Genomic DNA, 19667 nt, shown 5'->3' with positions numbered 1-19667 from the left:
GGTTTGAAGTTCAAGAATTGGGGAATCAGGTTAATACTTTGTCTATCACAATAGATGATGTTAGTGTCAAAGTAACCATGAAGAAGTGAATATCATCTTGTAATTCGGATGATGGATGGTATGTTTTGGTCCACTAGCCTAAATGGGTGATTGGTGGAAAGTCCTTTGAAGACAACTCTAATTTCTGTTGAAAAGTTAATCATGCAAAGTCTTGCATCTGATTATTATTATTATTTTTAACACAATGATATTCCTGATATGATTGTTGCATTGACTGAGCCAAATGGGCTTTCTCCAGTCAAATTCCCATTCATAGATTGTAAATCTACACCAACTGCTAAACATGCATAAATTCAGACCACATTGAGAATGCTTCTCAACTAAATATTTGAAGGGCCATTGAGACTCTTGGGGCCCGTCTGGTCCTTGCAATCCTCTAATGTCGTTGGCGTCCACTTTCCTTTACTGCATCCCTCATCTAACCTTCTAGGTAGTGTTGCATGTCCCCATTGAGAACTTAAGCCACCAGTAATGAAATTGTAGTTGATGAGAGATTACCAAAGGAATGATCAAGCCCGCATGATGCACCGCCAGATGAGCACCAATACTGCCTCCACACATGTGGGATACCAGGCATTGCTAGCTCTAGTTCTTAAGGTGTCGATCTTTGATCCATCAAACACACCTCTGAGTGACAAGATTCTATTTTATGGTGATTTTAGATCTATTCGTGAACGTTGGCAATTCCCTTAGTGGGAAGAGTGACGCTGAATTGAAAATGGAGGCCATGGCTTCATCGGCCCCACATTAAGTGACTATAAAGTTTGCGGCTACACACATCTAAAGGGTTTTGATGGTGGGCAGCCTGTGCTCATTTTTTTTCCTGATGTTATAACCAATATGATCTTTGGATTTATCTTGTTTTTAAGCTGAAACAGATACACACGCAAACCAAATGGCATTTGTTGTCAAGTGGCACTCTCTCAAGTTTGCTTATTGTTTCTTGGCTGAAAACGTCTCTTATGTCGATGCATTCGACAACCCAAAAGGCATTACCATGTTCTCATAACATCTACTCATCACAATCTGGAATCTGAATTTGATGGTACCAGATAGATGGTCACTGCATATCATCACTTCCAATCCCCAAATCTTGGAAGCCCTGACCAGCATCAGCCCATAATAGAGAGAGATAACAGAGGTTTCGTCAGGCTGTGATTGCATTGGAGGGAGGGGGAGAGAGAGAGAGAGAGAGAGAGAGAGAGAGAGAGAGAGAGAGAGATGGCGTTGGAGGAATAGAGATGGCTTTGGTTGCATTGGAGGGAGAGGTAAGAGAGGTTGAGAGAGCTGATGTGCATTGTGCAATGGCATTGGTGGTGATGGGGGAAGATGCGAGAGAGGAATGGGGGGGGGGGGGGGGAAGGGGGAATGAGAGAGTACTTCGTGAGAGGTATGCGTGTGAGTGAGGCTGTGTATACGGCAGAGTCTATATCTCGCACAGATGCACACTCTATATCTCAGTGGACCACTAACAAATGATTTCTCCCTCTTAACTTTTGTATATGGTGTGGCCCACACAAGTCATAGATTGACTTGATTTTTAAGCCCAAGGCCTACTATGGAATGGTGCATCCGACTGATGGGGTAGATGTTCGACAAGCATCATGGTGGGCCCACACATCTCAACCTCATGAGAAGTTCCCATGAGGTCAACTGCATAGGACCACACACACACACACACACACTCTCTCTCTCTCTCTCTCTCTCTCTCTCTCTCTCTCTCAGACCAGGTGGGTTCCACCAAATGCTTTTATATGTTTTATGCATGTCTTCGTAGGATTTTAGATGGTATGGCCCACCTAAGTTCCGTAGATGACTGATTTTTGGGATATCTCATAATTTAAAGGGAACCCATCAAATGCATAGTGTTGATGTTTGACACACATCATGGTGGAGCCCACACAGCTTGACCTCATGGGAAGTTCCCTTGAAGTGTGTGTGTGTGTGTGTGTGTGTGTGTGTGTGTGTGTGTGTATATAGAGAGAGAGAGAGAGAGGAACGCTATGAGGTGAGAAGAGGGGAGAAAGAGAGAGGAATGCTCACCTTAGGCACCGGTTCTGACAGAACTCTAATAACTTTTTCAGAACTAATCACACGTGATGCGGGCCCAGAATCTGAAGCGTTAAGGTGTTACAACACCCTGTGAAACCACAGGGGCCTGACTTTCAGAACTAATCCAAAACTTTTATGGTCCATTGGAAAAGGAAACAATTTCCTCCCTTGATTTGTCTCTCTTTTCTCATGGCCTACCAAAGTTTTGGATTAGAGTGAGAGTCAGCCCCAGTGGGTTTCATGAGGTGATGGAACACATGGACGGTTCAGATTTTGAGCCCAATGGTCCACATCCACCATGGAATGGGCTTGTTTGGGCTAGGGGTGTATTTGCACATTTGTACCCGAAAATGTTCGTAGAAGCTTTAGGTATAACATGTTGGAAAGGATACACAGTCTTGGTGGCACCTTTTCCGAGAACTTCTGCAAACTGCACGTGCATCGGCTTGTTAGTAAAATCATTAGAGATGGTCATGAATTGAGGTCTTGTTTACTAAAAAGAAAGAATATCAATAAAGTGCATTTATCATATAAGTTTTGAGACATCCATGCTTTTCACCACCTCATATTTGTAAGTATTCAATACGCTGCAATGTTGTATTAAATCATAGGTAAATCATCTGATAAATAAAAGGGCCGTTGATTTGATGTCGTCCTCCCAAGGATTGATTAGCGGAGCGACCTGATCTTTATATTAGGCCATCAATCATGGTGTTGCTTACATTTTTCACGGAATAGTTATCCTACGCATTGACATTTTGGCAAAATAATAATAATAATAATAATAACAATAATAATAATAAAGCCAATGATCCCGCATTTTATTTTCATATGTAAATTCCTCTGACAAGATATTGTAATTCTAATATGCCTTCCGTTTGTTTCCAAGGAAATCAAGAGGCCAATGGTAAAGAGTTTTAAGAAGTTGACTAGGCTTCGATCTCAGTTCAACTAGGACTTGCATCGGGGCTCAGACAAACAGTAGATTGGTTTGACACTGTACTTGGGTGGTCTCAGAACACGTTCTACAAACATGGTGGATCAAGGTCTTTATTATTGGATACACATCAAGATTTTCTTGGAGTCAATCTATTTTTGGTAACCCTTTGATGAATGATGAGAGGTTTTTTTTTTTTTTTTTTTTTTTTTTTTTAAATTTTTAAATAAATCTAATTTTGGTCATTTTTTGTTGCTTTTTGGTATCTATAATTGGTATTTAAGGAATATCTCCCTCAATGCATATTGGAATCACTCAATCTTGGGCTCGTTGTAACATAATCTAACAATCTTTTAGTCAGTACATTTTTGGGATATTTTGGTGCAGTTTTCAACTCTTACTACGCTATTCCCTTTTCCAAGCAATCTTTAAGCTTTAATTTGGAAAATTTTTTGGCGATTCACACATTTAAGGTATGTTTTGCTGATCTTGTATGATTACTTTTAATATGATCCTGCATATTACTGTCTATATTCATTTTTATGAGCATGACATCATCAATTCGAGGGATTGATTTAATGTTGCACATTTCAAAGGAAATGGAAATTTTATATATTTTGCAAGATTTTTTTATTTTTTAATTTTTTATTATTATTATTATTATTATTATTTTTGAGGTTATATCATTAAGAATTTGTCCAGAATTTCTTGTTGACATTTATGATGGTTTAGATTTTTTATTATTTATTTATTTATTATTATTATTTTTTTTTTTATGATTCATTATGTTGTCATTGAGATTTTTGAGTTTGAATATTTCAGATTTACCTATTTACCTATTTGTAATAATATTCATCAACTTACTCTAAACCATGTGTACTTTTATCAGATCCGTAAGTATGGTGTGAGCTTGTAAATGGCTCTCTCTCTCTCTCTCTCTCTCTCTCTCTCTCTCTCTCTCTCTATATATATATATATATATATATATATATATATATATATCGTAACGAGAGATTGGGAGGGGAGTTAAAGGCCCAACTTTAATTTTCCTTTTTCTGTACATGTGAAAAAGAAGTCTCTCTCTAAGAAGGCTCCCCACTATCTTTAGGGCTCTGGTCCTTACCCCTCTCTATTCATTAACATAAAAGCATTATTCTAACCCTAAAAACTGTGTTGGGGGATCGCGGAAGTACACAAAGATGAATCAAGCATCCAATCGCACAATCAAGCCCAATCCCAAGGACTCCGAATTTAACATGGAAAAAATATTTCGACAAAAAAACCATGGCACAAAGTGACATATATTACTATAAAAGCAGAAATTACAAGAGGTAACGAGAATAGCCGATTTGAACAAGCGTCAAATCTCCTCTTACAAGCCCTTGAAAACCCTATGAACGAATTAGAAAGCTCGTTAATACACCTCAATCGCAATGATACCCCTATATATAATTGGGGGTATAATTGAAATTGAATCACAATCGAAATTGAAAACAAATCCTACAGATACACAACTCTGCGTATCTCTACGCATTCACTCGATGACACTTCAATGGGACTTCAATTGTATCGAACAGCCATCGATGTCATCAAATAGTCTTTGATTGCATTGAACTAACACCAAAACTTTCCATCAATTAAATATAATTTTCTTGGATTTTACCGATGTCATTGAGCAGGCCTTCGATGTCATCGAACAACCTTCGATGGCATCAACCAGCCTTTGATGGCATCAAATAAGGCAGCTAAAGTTTCCAACAACTAACTCAATAACTTTTAAAATTTACCAATGGCATCGAACCTGTCATCAATGGACCAGTTGATTTATAAATTTAAGACGTTAATCAAACATCTCCACCATGTCTTCAATCGACATTCTTCATAGCTTCTTTTTCCTCTTCTCTAATTCTGCCTTGCATAGATCCACCATTGCTTCTTGTGCATCCTCCATCTCCCCTTTATGCCTTCGCTAAGCCCAGAGAAGTTGCACAGAACTTGAACTTCTCTGTGGGAACTACCTTAGTGAGCGTGCTCACCGGATTCACGCTCGTGTGAATCTTCTCCAAAGTCACGTATTCTTCCTAAGCACCTGTCGGATAAAATAGTGGCAAACATCAATGTGTTTAGTATGTGAGTGATAAACAAAGTTTTTAGCCAAATTGATAGGACTTTCGCTCTCACAATTAATTGGCATGGCCTCTTGTTGAAGCCCCAATTGATTTATCATCTCTCTGAACCAAACGCTTTCCTTGAATGCCTCTGTTACTGTAATATACTCAACTTCGGTTGTGGAAAGAGCCACTACAGACTAAAGCTTTTACATCCAACTGATCACTCTACCCACTAGTACAAACAAGTACTCTGAAGTCGACTTTTTAGAATCCACAGTGCCTGCGTAATCAAAATCTACATATCTAACTAACTTGGCCCCTGATTTCTCAAAAGATAAGAGGTAGTCTTGCATGCCTCGAATGTATCAAAGTAGTCATTTCACTACCTCTCAGTATTACTTTCCGGAGTTAAACAAGTATCTGTTAACAATACTAACTACATATGAAATATTCGATTTAGTACAGACCATAACATACGTCAAAATGTCAAATGCATTCGAATAGGTACACAAGACACCTCCTACTTTTCTTCATCGGTTTTAAGACATTGTTCTAAAGATAGCTTAAAGTGAGCTTCGTGGGGAACACTAACTGGCTTTGCTTTATCAATCCCATACTTGATCAATACCTTCTCAATGTATTCTACTTAAGATAACTATTGACTACTCCTCTTATTGTCTCTGTATATATCAATGCTGATAACCCTCCTTGCAGCCCCCAAATCTTTCATCTCGAATGTGCCTGATAACTGAGTCTTTGGTAAATTGATTTTAGACATGTTGTGACTGTCGATTAATATGTCATCTACATACAACACCGTGATAATGAACTTCCCATCACTCAGTGTCCTGTAATAGATACAATGATCATATTCACTCCTAGTAAATTTTCAACCCACAATGAAAGAATCAAACTTTTTATACCACTGCCTAAACGACTGTTTAAAACCGTACAACGATATCTTCAACCTGCAAACCTTGTTCTCTACCCATTTTATTTTGAATTCTTCTGGTTGCTTCATGTAGATATGCTCTTCTAATTCCCCATGCAGGAAGGCAATCTTCGCATCCATCTGCTCTAACTTTAGATCATATTGGGCAACCAGCGCCAACACAAATCTGATAGATATTTTCTTCACAACCAGCGCGAACATCTTAGTGAAGTCGATGCCTTCCATCTGAACATATCCCTTCACTACCAACCTTGCCTTGTACCTATCCTGTTTATTCTTGAATATTCACTTGCATCCAATCACTTTTTAGCTAATAGAAAGCTCCATCAGCTTCTACGTCTCATTTCTGTATAAGGAGTCAATCTCATCATCCGTTGCAGCTTTTCACTTTTCTACATCTAGCTCATCAAGAGCCTCCTGAAGAGTAGAAGGATCCCCCTCATTCGTAATGAGGGATATGCAATATTTGAGTCATCCTTTTATTTCGCCGGTAACATATGATCCCTCGACGGATTCCTTCTTACCAGTCGCTACTCCACCTACTCTTATACCTCTGTCTATATCTCTATCTCTGTCTAAGTATCATCTGTGTTAACCTGAACGTCCACAACCAACTTTTTTCGGTTCCTCTTTCTCATCCTTATAGAATAAGGATTCTTCGGCGAATTTGACATCACGATTAATGATGATTTTCTATATGACTCAGTCATACAACTTGTATCCCTTCACACCACCACCATATTCAATAAAAATGTAATTTTTAGCTCTTTGGTTTAACTTATCTCTCTCAATTGACTGTACATGAGAGTAAGATTCACAACCAAAAAGCTTGACAACTAAACACACGCTATCCTAAGTAGTCTGCCTTTTAAACACACTATACTTCACCAAGTAGCATGTCATATTAACGACCTCAGTCCACAATTCTTTACCCAACCCAGCATTACTAATCAGGCATCGAGCCCTCTCCAAGAGAGTTTGATTCATTCGCTCGGCCACATCATTTTTCTCTGGTGTGTGGCACACTGTGTTGTGCCTCATGATCCCTTCATCTTTACAGTATTGATTAAATTCTCTTGAAGTAAATTATCCACTATTATCTGTCCTTACAACCTTCACCTTTCACCCCGACTACTTTTTCACCATTACTTTCCATTGCTTAAAATTGGTGAAAACATTAGATTTATTTTTCATGAAATAAATCCATACTTTCATTAACAAATTGTCAATGATTGTGATGAACCACAACGACCTTCCAGAGGAAACAACGGGCGACGACCCCCATACATCAAAATGCATATAATTAAGGACACCCTTAAATGCATGTTTTCTAGATTTAAAAGATAACCTTAAATGTTTACAATGTATACAATGCTAACATAAACTTAAATCAAAAACTTTAAAAGTTGGAATTGAACAACCATTAAAAAGTGCCTTCATGCCTTACTCACTCATGTGGCCCAAACATGCATGCCACATGCGTCTAGATATGGAATCTGCTATAGTTGTTGCGGCTCCACCTAATGAAATACTCCTGATCAACCTATAAAGGTTTCTACTCCTCTGTGCCTTTATAACAAGAGTACCCCTTTTGAAACTTTAAGGACATGAATAAAGCCAATGAATTTGCCCCTAAGCGCCTCGAGTGCTCCAAGAGATACCAAACTCTTTCTCATATCAGGAACGTGTCTTACCTTAGTCAAGGTATGCTATATGCCAGTAAACATCTTGATGCACACCAATCCAACACCCACCACATTACAGGAATTGTCATTGCCCATAAATACCTGGCTACCATTGTACTCTCTATAATTGGTGAACCAACTCCGATGAGGAGTCATGTGATATGATGCCCCAGTATCCAAAATTCACTCGTCCTTATAATCATCGTATGAGTGTCTGACCAAAGATACTAACAACACATCACATCTACAAGTACATTCATAAGACTCGGTGGTGTTAGCTTCCTTGGAAGAAGTCGCTGAGTTCTCTTTTCTTGCCTTAGGATTTGTACAATCCTTCTTCATGTGCCCAAACAACCCACAGTTCTAACACTTTAACTTTCCCTTTCCCTTGCCCTTAGATTTAGATCTCTATCTCGAAGATCCACTGTCTCGCTCAGAATTCCACCCCCTCATAACCAATACATCAGTAGAGGCGCCCATGTTACTGTTTTTCTTTTTCATCTCCTTTCCTTAAAGGGCTGAGATAACAGTATCAACAATAATGGACGATTTAACGGTGCACAACGTGTCTTTAAAAGACTCATACAAAGCCATGAGAGAATTCAAAAAGATAGATGCCTTATCGTCATCCATAATTTTTTCCTTCAAATCCAGTAATTTACAAATCATCTTGTTAAAGTTGTTAATATAGGCCTCAATTTTACCTCCCTCTATCATCTTTAGATTGGACAACTACAACTTTAAGTATAAACAATTTTCAAGAGATTTCTTCGCATAGATGTCCTTTAACTTCGCATGAATATAGGACCTCATCCGTTAGGAATAATTGGATAAAGGTTCTCACTTTCTTATCCATCTTGTTCTATTCATCATCTTTCATGGATTCCGGTCACTTCTCAAGGAGTACATCATCCAATCCTTGCTGAACTAATAAAACAATCATCTTGACCTTTCATAATTCAAAATTTTTTTTTTTTTCGGAGTACTTCTTAACACCAAAATTAGGATTATATGCCATTGATACTAGCTTTTAGATTTAACCGGTGTCCCAACGTTTTTTCTTTGATACCACTTGTTGGGGAATCGTGAAAGCACACAAAGATGAATCAAGCAAAGTATTCTAATCGCACAATTAAGCCCAATCCCAAGGACTCCAAATTTAACGTGGAAAAACCCTTTCGAGAAAAAACCACGGCTCAAAGCAACAAATATTACTATGAAAGTAGAAATTACAAGAGATAAAGAGAATTCCTGATTCGAACAAGCCTTGAATCTCCCCTTACAAGCCCTTGAAAATCTTAGGAATGAAATAAAAAGCTAGTTGATACACCTCAATCCCAATCACACCCCTATATATATCCATAAGAAGAATCACAATCAAAATCAGAAATAAATCATATAGATACGCAACTTTGTGTAACTCTACGAATTTTCTTGATGGCACTTCGATGGGACTTTGATGGCATCGAATAGTCTTTGATTGCAATGAACTAATAACAAAACGTTCCAGTGACTAAACCTAATTTTCCTAGATTTTACAGATGTCGTCGAGCAGGCCTTCGACGTCATTGAACAACCTTTGATGACATCAACCAGCCTTCGATGGCATCGAATAGGGAACCTAGACTATCCAGTAACCAACTCAATAAATTCCGGCATTGAGCCAGACTTTGATGGCATCGAAGTCTGCTCGATGGCATCGAACCTATCATTGGTAGGCCTGCTGATTTACAAATTTAAGACATTAATCAACACTATGTACTATGCATGTGCACCATAGTAACAAGATTCGATGTGAATTATTCCTATTTATGGTTGTTTGATTTCACTGCTCTCAGCATATGACTTAAGATTAATCATTCTTAGCTCATTATTTTTATCAAATTAATCATCTAGTATCTCTAATATAGATGGTATTGCTTTACATGTTGCTAAAATTGGTTATTTCTATCTTCTCCTTAATGTGCTCATCTACTTCTATCTAATCTCTATATTTTTAGTATCTCTTTGAATCATTTTATCTATTGGACAACTTGTGTAAAATTATAAGTGTTATTGTCAGAATCTAGGGAACAGATATAATCGATTGTGGACAAGTAGCTACCAATGGACCTGTAAGGAAACTAGAAGATGTGGACAACGAGGGGAGTTGATGACCGTCATGGACCCTCTTATGCCTAAGTTAGATAGGTAGATCTTAGTCAAATACTTGAGCTTCCATACCCCCTCCCGTTTAAGGTGGCTATATTTATAGGGTTCATGAGCGGTTATGAAACCTTCGTATCTTAATAGGTTATGATAGAGGGTCCTTATTTGGATGGAAAACTACTCTTAAAATTTTTGTCGAGCCTGCCTTGCCCAGCGTGATCTTCAGCCAGGATTAGGTTGGGCCCTCCTTTTATGGGTCTAGGGCATAATCACCTTCGGGTTACTCGTACTGCCTCGGTGGTGACTGGCCAGGTCAGCTCGGAGCACAAGGGAGCTTGGATCCTGAGCTACTTGCCTTAACTTTTCCTATAGGGTAGACATTTCTGGTTAGATGACTCTTCCCCTACTGAGTTATGTCCTCGAACAACTCAGCTCAGGGGCTCATCTCTTTGTCGGGAGAGTTTCTTGCCTTATCTCCAAGCTTTATGCTCTGATAGCTTGAGAAGAAGCTTGCCTTGGCTCTTCAGTGGCTTTGGCTCCTTGTGGTTGGTCATTCTTTCTGTATGGTGGACCAGTTCAGTTTTCCACACAATAGTTACCCCTCCCCCCAACTTCCGAGCTTGGCCTGCACGTGATTGAGAAGTAAGAGCTTAAAGTACTCTGAAAGTACGGAAATTGAAATTTGAATTTTAAGTAGTCGGATTTGATGTTTGCTGGTGAAGGCGAGAGCTGAAAAGCTGACACTGATTCGGAGGTCGAAAAGGCATGATTACTGTCATGGGATACAAGGTGATGTGCATTAATGATAGATCACCATTTATATTTTAAGCAAATCGTGGGTTAATAACTGTCACTTGAGCCATAGCATTTTTGCTCAGACAAATCCCATGTTACGACATTGAGGGGCGCGTCAGTTGAAGCATCACCTTAAGAGTAAATGCATTGTCAATGAAGTTTTATAAATATTTTGATCCTCCCCCCTCGGTTCAATTTTTTTTAATTTTGAGAAGCCTGAGCTCTTCCAACTTGTGTCTAGTCTTCACCTTGCCCGAACAACTTTGCTTCCCGACGTTCATCAATTCCAAGTTTGTGCCGAAGAAATCTTCTGGTATGCCATAGCCCCTCTCATCTCCTTCTTTCATATTCTTTTCATTTTTCCGATGTCTTCTGAGGAGGACTCTAGGGCAGCTACAATCTTTAACCACTTCTAGGAGGAGTCAGATAATGGCATGTTTTAATCCTAGTCATGGCCCGTCGCCGGATCATCTGAGTTTGGTCTCATGGGGCCTGCTCCCCCATTTGTTGAGTCTAGTCACCAGAGACCCACTTCTCCAACTAGGGTGGTGCCACCACCCGAGCTAGCCTCCTAGTCCTTTGATGACCTTTTTTTACTATTGTCACCATTGTATTGAGGCTAAACATAGCTGACCTACACTCCCTCAGGTCGGAGTTCTCCATTCCCAGCTTGGTGGGACTTCATCTCCCTGAGCTGGGGAAGTTCCTAGTTGACCTCCCGGGGGGGGGGGTTTGCCTTTTATTCCACCTTTTTTTCCTATGATCATCATCTGCCTCTCCACCCCTTGGTGAGCGGAGTCTTTTGTCATCTTTGAGTCGCCCCTGAGGAGTTAAACCCAAATGTCTGGGTTTTCCCACATTGTAATAAGAAGTAGCCTTTTCCCAATCGCAGCCTAACCTGTCCGTGTACCATGAACACTAGATCAGGATTGCTCAGGACCGACCTACCAAGCATTAGGATCATCAAAATTTGGTGACTTTCACACTACATCATCAGTGTAGCCTTGCTCCTTCTAGTAAGTCTTTTCAGGTTGCACTCTTACTTTTGTTTCCTATTTCTTACAGAGATGTCAGATCACCCACAACAAAAAAGAAGAAGATGCAACCTGTAGCTGAGATGGAGCAGCTAAAGGATGTTGCAAAGAAGGTGGCCCCAGCTGATATGGTCTGGCCCTCTGTTGTCAATGCTCCTATGGGCAGACCTACTCCCCTCGCAGTAGAACGACCAGTGGTTGAGGTGGCCATCAAGACTCCTCCCCAAGCCATCTATGTAGAGGCTAAGGCTTCTTCTTCTCCCATGGAGGTCCATGCAGTGGCTAGTGGTGTGGTGGTTGTTATGCTAACCCATACCCCTCCATAGGACACTTAGCTGAGGGAGGTGGTGGATCTTGACGTGCCTTCTCTGCATGCTGAGAAAACCTAGGCTAAGGCAGTTCGGGGTAATGAGGTTTCCTCTGAGCACTAGAGCTCGGTCCCTAAGGGTGTTGTAATCGGGGGCTTCTTCTTCCTTCATCCATAGTCACTTAGTCATGCTAGTGAATTAGGGTCGGGGCTATGTCCCTGAGGAAGAAGTAAACTTGATGTTGTCCCTCCATCCCGACCTCCTCCTTGGGGCAATGGTGAGCTTGCATATTCAGGTGAATCTATAGTCATAGTGTCGTGGTCAAGTTGTGTTTCACTTTTAGAATGTCCTGCTACTAACTCGTCTTCCCTTAATCTTGTAGGGAGTACTTAGGGCCCTTGTTGTACGTTAATTTTTGTTCAACCTAAAAGCCCGGGTTGAGGATGCAAACCAGAAGCTCAGTGTTGGTAGGACTACCTAAAGGCAAGGGCCTCGGAGTTGTTGTCGACCACAAAGACTTAAGTGGTACTTTGTGTGGAGGTCAAGGCCCTTCTTGATGCCTTAAGGGTGTCCTCGAAGGAGCATGAAGTTGATGCTTCCCTGTTGGCAGTGAAGTGGCGCAAAAAGGCTAAGCTGACAGTTAGAGTCACTGAAATGGAAGCACAGGCTACCGAGGCGGGGGCCTGCTTGGCTAAGCTGGAGGCTACAACTACCATGGTAGGGGTGAGAATGGGGGAGGTTGAGGCCAAAGCGAGTGAGGTAGACGTTGTTATGCTAGTGAAGGAGGCAGCTATTGTGGAAGCTTATAAGTCCTCTAAGGGCCACATTGTTGAGCTAGATCTTCAATGACAACTACTAGAACTACTGGGAGGAGGTCTAGCGTCGGTTCCCTGAGCTCGACCTGACCTATTTGTATGAGGATGTGACCTTTATGGCTAAAGATGTCACCGATATCTCCGAGTTATCTGCAACAAGGAAGGCGATACTATTGAGGTCATCCTCGAATAGGAGGGAGCCATGCCTTCTTAGGCTGGCTATTTTTGGGCCTTTTATAACATCTTTTGTACTCCACTTTCTCTCTTTTTTTATATATCTTTTATAGTCAAAGTTTTATGAATGAAAATTTTATTCTCTGTCTCTATCAATGTCACTTTTTATTTAATTTTTATGCTTTTTATGCCCCTCCCAACTTCCAAGCTGAGCTTGCTGGAGCTCGAAAGTGTGACAATGAGGGATAGTAGGGGTTAGACCCTCTAGGAGTCTATTCAAGACTATCTCCTCCCAAGCACTTAGGTTGGTGTTGGACATCTGTCCATAGTTGTGTCAGGTTGGGTTAGTTACCTTATTAAGGTAATGAGCTTAGCTGCAGGGTGCCTTCTTTAGCCTCTCCCTCTCCTTGGCTTTTCCAATCATTGAGTCCTTTACAGTTGGATGGGCATCTCCTTGTGTTTTGGCTGCTCTTATGATCTTTAACCATTGTAGTTGTCACTAATGATAGATCATCAATGTTGGGGAAAATGAACATTTTGATTTTTGAAAGATTTTTACAAGCAACACCTAAGGTGTTTTTGTTGATTTGACATGCTTGGGGTGCTTGTAGAGTTCGTTATGAGCAATTTCTACTGGTAGTAGACTTCAATTGTGTTGAGGGTCAAATATTGCATATTAAACCCCAGTTATTGCCTGAACTTACAAGCATGGTACTGTTTAACGGCCCGATTTAATCGTGTTTATGATGCAGGGTGTATTTACGAGCTTAGATTGAAATAGAGTGCTAAAAGCACGGATTTAACACTTAGAATTCACCAAGGTAAGGGATGGACCCCAGGGGACCAAGAATGACGGATTTACATGCCAGAGATCCGAGAAAATCGAGAAAGTGAAGTTTAAGTGGCCTGAAAGTCGACCAAAATACAAGATCATAGGGTTCCCACCATTCGTTCAGCTCAAAACTACATATATGGCTTGAAGACCATGAATTAACCTTACATGTTAAATTTGAGCCATCGGATCCCTTTGGAAGTGGCCCAATTGACAAATCAGTCACTAAATCCTTGATCTAGGGCCTACTTGATATCTGGATTTGCCTCAATTTTGGACTCAACGCCCAAAATGATATGATAGAACAGATGGGTGGAACTGATTTCTCAAAACGTCAAGGTAGGCCCCACTTCATGTGGATGGTGTACACAGCAGGTGTACACCTGCCATGTACCACAATAACCAAAACCGGTCAGCTTACGTTGACCCGATGATGGTCCCAATTCAAAAACAAAAATGAACAGGGACTTGCGGTCCTCTGTTGTGGGCCACCATCATAATTCGAAGGTCCAATCCAGACTGTCCATTAGACCATCTTAGTCTATATTACCATCGCCTAGGTGGCGGTATTTCAAATGATAACAGATATCAGTTGTTAACCGTCCAAACACAAGACAAATGACAGAGCAAAAAACCACATGGGCCACACTGAATCCAATCTAAAATCGTCTATTCTCGACTGGTTTTTCGAGGGTATTTCAATGGACGACGCTGATTCTTTGAACACCAGGGCATGTGGGCCCTACAGTTAACGCAGAATTAGAGTTTTTGCATTTATTATGCATGTAACAGAGTCCGAAAAGACCTGGACGCTGCCGACTCCAGTGGGCTCTTATGTGATCTTAAGGACGATCGGATCGATGATCCATACCATTCAATCTCTTGAGAAATGGGTTTTTTACTCCACCATGAAGTCAGATTACTTAGATGAGGTGATCTCCCCTCTCAATCTCGGTACGAACACGGCTGCAGAACAGAGTGCATGGTTTGGCGTGCATAAAGAAGTTTCTAAAAGCGCCTTGCTGCGTAAACAACACTTATGCACATATACCGCCTCTTATGTGTAAAGACTCCAGTTGTCCTTTGTTGCCTATAAAACATGAGAGAGTAGAGTGAAGAGAGACATCCAAGCTTTGGACGAGCAGCCGTGGAGGCCGTGCACTTGTGAAGAAGATTTTTTCTTTCCTGTTTTTGTTTATTTCCTTTTCTTTTGAGATTTAGTTAATCATGTCTATGATAGGCTAAACCTCTTAGCTAGGGTTAAGAGGTGAAGCTTGTAGCGTGGTGGGAGAACTTTTTGCTTGTGCCTTTTGTTTAGACTGAATTGATGTTGATTTTGGTTTAATTAAGGGAATGTTTTTAGTTTTTAATGGTTTGTTGTGACTAAAATTACAACGGGTCTATGATAGCTTTGAGCATGTTCCTTTCCTTATTTTGATTATGACGTCAGGAAGCCCTGTTGTTCACTATCATCTCTTGGGCATGGTTGGATGATGGTACCCTTCCTAACCTTCATACATCTTATGATTGGTTGTTACTTGGTTTAATTCTGTCGTTTACCTTGTCTCCTGGGCGTGGTTTGGTGATAGAATCCATTTTAATTCATATACCTTTCATCTCTTGAAAACTTAATCAAAGGAAGTTCAGTCTTGATTTCTATGGTTACACTCTTTAACTGGATGAAGATGGGACTCTCAGTCTAGTTGAGTTCTTGAAGCAGGCATAAGATCTCCATGATCTCTACAAGTGGATCCTTTGAATCCCTAGTTTTGTTTCCCTGAATTCTTTAAGTTTTAGATAATTTTTTCACCATTATTCCTTAAATTTCATTTGATTTAGATTTCATCTTATTCTAGTCCTAGTTCTAGTTATTTTCAAATTACGTAGAGGTTTCAGTCCCTTGGGATTCAACCTCGGTCTCATCGAGTTTATTACTACATCACAACCCTATACTTGGGGAGTGAACAAATTGCTCCAGCTTTCATGGGTGAGGTAGGGCTCATCCTTTTAAATCCTCTAGCTGGTATGTACCTAGTCAGGCTATATTGGTGACTTTGTAGGGTACTTACTAGATTAGTCCTAGGGCTCCTGAGCTGGGCTCCTTCGTGCTCAGGGAGACCTCTTGAAGTATTAGGTCTCCTACCCTGAATCTTCGCTGCATCACCCTTGAGTTGTAGTATCGAGCAGTTCTCTATTGGTAGGCGACGACTCTCACCTATGTTTGTCTGTGAGTCCCTCAAGCAGGTCGAGAATCAGTAGTATATGTGGGTCATTCTCCTTTAGTCAGAATAGTTCAGTTCAGTCTGATGGCATCCTGATTTCCACTGGGACTCCTGCCTTTGCCCCAAAGGCTAGTGAAAAGGGGGTCTCCCCGATAGTCGATCGAGCAGTGGTCTGATATGCTCATAAGACATGTGGCAACTCCTCGGCCCAAGCTCCTTTGAATTTCTCAAGCTTGGTTTTGAGGTGGCCCTTGATGTTCTTGTTGACTGCTTCCACTTGGTCGTTAGCTTGCGGGTACCGAGGTGAGGTGAAGGCATTGCAAATGACGAGCTTCTCACACAATCCTCAAAACCTGGCATCGTGGAACTGTCTGCGATTATCAGAAACAATAGTTTAGGGTGTGTTGAATCTTCAGATGATGTTCTTACAAATGAAGTCAGTTTTTTTCTACCCTATGGTTCAACCTAAGGGCTCGACCTTTGTCCACTTTATAAAATAATCAACGGCAACGATGGCGAAATTGGTTTGCCTTTTGCTAGTTGGTAAGGGCTCGATTATGTCGACCCCCCATTGCGTGAATGACTAATGCCTGCTCATTAAGGCTAACTATTTTGGTGGTTGTTGTGGCAGTAACGTAAAGCACTGGCACTTATTGCATTTTCTTAAAAACTACTTGACATCGTCATGCATAGTAGTCCAATAGTATCCTTGTTGGACTGCTTTGTGCGTCAAGGCTCTCCCACCCGAGTGGTTTTCAAAAATCCCTTCATTGATTTCTCTTAGGACATATTCAGCCTCTTCTAGTCATAAGTACCTTAGGTCGGATAATGGGAACCCATTCTCATATAGGAAGTCCTCTAGTATCGTGTACCAAGCAGATCGATATCTAATTTTCTGAACTTTCAACTTGTCCTCAGGTAGCTCACCCTATTGTAAGTAGCACACAATCAGGTCCATCCACCTCGGTACATGACGGACAAGGAGGATTGCTTTCTGATTAGGCTGAGCGATGCTCGGCTTAGACATGAACTTGATCAAGATGGTCCTAGCAAGATCGTTGTCAATCGTTGAGACTAATTTGGTTAGGGAGTCTACATTGGTGTTCTTGGACCTCGAGACTTGTATGATTTCATACTTTTCAAATCCTTTGAGTAGCTCACGAACCTTGGTCAGATAGGCGATCATCTTTTCACCTTTGGCTTGATATTCAGTGGTCACTTGGTTGATCAATAGTTGTGAATCGTTGTACATTTTTAGCTTTCTAACTTTCATTGCTTTAGCTAATCGTAGACTAGCCACGAGTGCCTCATATTCGACATCATTCGTCATTATTGGAGGATCAGAAGTCAAATCATAGTGTGTACTTGATCTTGATTTGGTTTAGCATGGTCAGGATTAGCCCTGCTTCGCTGCCCTGGGTATTTGAGGACCCATCTATGTAGAGGGTTTATGTTTGTAGTGATGTGCTCTGCTCAATCCCTTCCTTGGGTGCCAGTTTGTAGAGTAGGTAAATTCAACAATAAACTCACTAATAGCCTGCCTTTTGATGGTTGTTCGGAGTCGATATATGATGTTGAATTCTCCGAGATTGATTGCCCACTTGGTGAGTTAACCTGACACCTCGGGTTTTTACAATATTTGGCAGAGGGGATATTGGTTGGGGTAATGATGGTATGTGCCTAAAAGTATGACTTGAGTCACTGAGATAATGTGACTAAGGCCAAAGCCATCTTTTTTATATCTGGATAGTGCATCTCTGTGTTTACCTTGGCTTTTCTCATGTAGTAGACGAGTCATTGGGCAACCACGTCATCCTTAACTACGACTGAGCTAATTGTTGTCGATGAAACAACGAGGTACAATAGTAACTCTTCCCCTTGCATAGGCTTTGAGAGCAATGGAGGGGACCCTAGGTAAGTCTTGATCTGTTAGAACTCTTGCTCACATTCCTTTGTCCAGGTCAACTTCTTACTTCCCTTCAGCTGCTTGAAAAAGAAAAGGCACTTATCTATAGCCTGGGATATAAATTTGTTCAACGCCGCTACTCTGCCTATGAGGTGTTAGATCTCTTTTGTCAAGCTAGGCGAGCTCATTCTAATGAGAGCTCGAATTTTATCGGGATTTACCTCAATCCCTCTCTAGTGGGCCATGAAACCTATGAACTTTCCCCAGCTAACACCAAAAGTGCATTTGCTCAGGTTAAGCTTCATCCGGTATCTCCTTAGGATGCTAAATATCTCTCTCAGGTTTATCACATGGTCCTTGGCCACTATGCTCGTGACGAGCGTGGTGTCAACTAGGCTTCCATTATTTTTTCAATCTACTTAGTGAACATTTATTTCACCATTCTTTGATATGTTGCTTCGGGATTTTTCAATCCAAAGGGTATTACTTGGTAGCAATACAACCCTCTGTCTGTGATGAAGGTGGTCTTTTGTTTGTCGTGCTCGTGCATGTTGATCTGGTTGTACCTTGATTATGCATCTATAAAGTTGAGGAGTGTGTCCTTAGCGGTAACGTTTATTAACTGATCGATCCTCGGTAGCGAAAAATTATCTTTTGGGCAGGACTTATTCAGGTCGGTGTAGTCTACACAAACTTGCCATTTTCCTCTAATTTTTTTTACTGGCACTAAATTGGCCAGCTAGTCGGGATAATGCAGTTCCTCGTTGAATTCCCCTAGCATCTTCATCTATAAAGGTGATCGTGCATGAGTCTATCTTAGGCTCTTTCCTAGGTCGATCGGTGAAGTTTACCTGATGGCTTTCGTTAGTGGTTCTCACACTCTAGGTTTGGGCTCAACATGCTCCCCAATTGGCTCGTTATACTGTGCTCCTCGCATTGTTCCTACTGAGAAGTTGGTCGGTCTTCTCTTCACCTAGTAAGATAGCCTCTCTAAATGAGAGACTCAATCTCATCTTTAAGATCAAAGTAGTTGGCTATGTTGTGATTGTGGTTACGATGGAAGTGACAATATTTATTCCTGTTTAAATCCACAAGTTCATATAATAAGGCCCATAGGGTCCATCCACATTATTAAGAATAGAGGATTAGGGTTTCAATACACCCTAAGCATCTCATGTTCTTGCTATATCGTATCCCTCTCAAATTCTCCCCTTCCTCTTGGCATATGCCATCTAAAGTATTTTATAGGATTAGTGGTTTAGGGCAATTTACTTTCCGACTTAAATATGCTACTAACTTGGTTGCTAGCAGTTGTTGTATCTCTAATGAAAATATAATTGAGACAACTCTTTAGCTTAATGTTAAGCTTTGCCCAACATATGGAATCCATTTTGAAATTTTGATAGATTTATCAACAACTTCTTGTTGAGATTGATCTATCTAACAATTTCTCGACAAGATACCTGTTATGGGTGAAAACGGTCTGACTGCTTATGAGATCAGCTCGGACTCGCGAAGACGTGCTTCTTGGTCTGAGGTTGAAAGGTATGATCAGGATTGATCACAACTAAGGGACTCAACGACCTCCAAATCGATCTAGAGAATAGCGGGAGCCGAACTCCCAAGCCGAGGTCAC

The 19667-nt window shown here is 40.8% G+C and overlaps 1 protein-coding gene across 4 annotated transcripts in view; it reads right to left on the bottom strand.

The window, feature by feature from the left end:
- The window catches only part of LOC131223815 (probable serine/threonine-protein kinase WNK5), a 71908-nt gene that overhangs the window by 36725 nt on the left and 15516 nt on the right, over nucleotides 1-19667 (bottom strand). For 2 of the 4 annotated variants that reach the window (XM_058219327.1, XM_058219324.1), the window contains exon 2: nucleotides 2505-2542. The exons of 1 other annotated variant lie outside the window; for it this stretch is intronic. In XM_058219327.1, coding sequence (XP_058075310.1) covers nucleotides 2505-2542 — 38 coding nt within the window. Of the gene's footprint in view, nucleotides 1-2456; nucleotides 2543-19667 lie in introns of all 4 variants that reach the window. One more of the 4 variants, XM_058219325.1, reaches the window with a different exon arrangement.

The sequence above is a fragment of the Magnolia sinica genome, chromosome 13 (assembly GCF_029962835.1).
Source record: "Magnolia sinica isolate HGM2019 chromosome 13, MsV1, whole genome shotgun sequence".
NCBI classification, from domain to species: domain Eukaryota; kingdom Viridiplantae; phylum Streptophyta; class Magnoliopsida; order Magnoliales; family Magnoliaceae; genus Magnolia; species Magnolia sinica.
The sequence above is the reverse complement of the archived record's forward strand: the minus strand, read 5'-3'. Positions and strand labels throughout refer to the sequence as shown.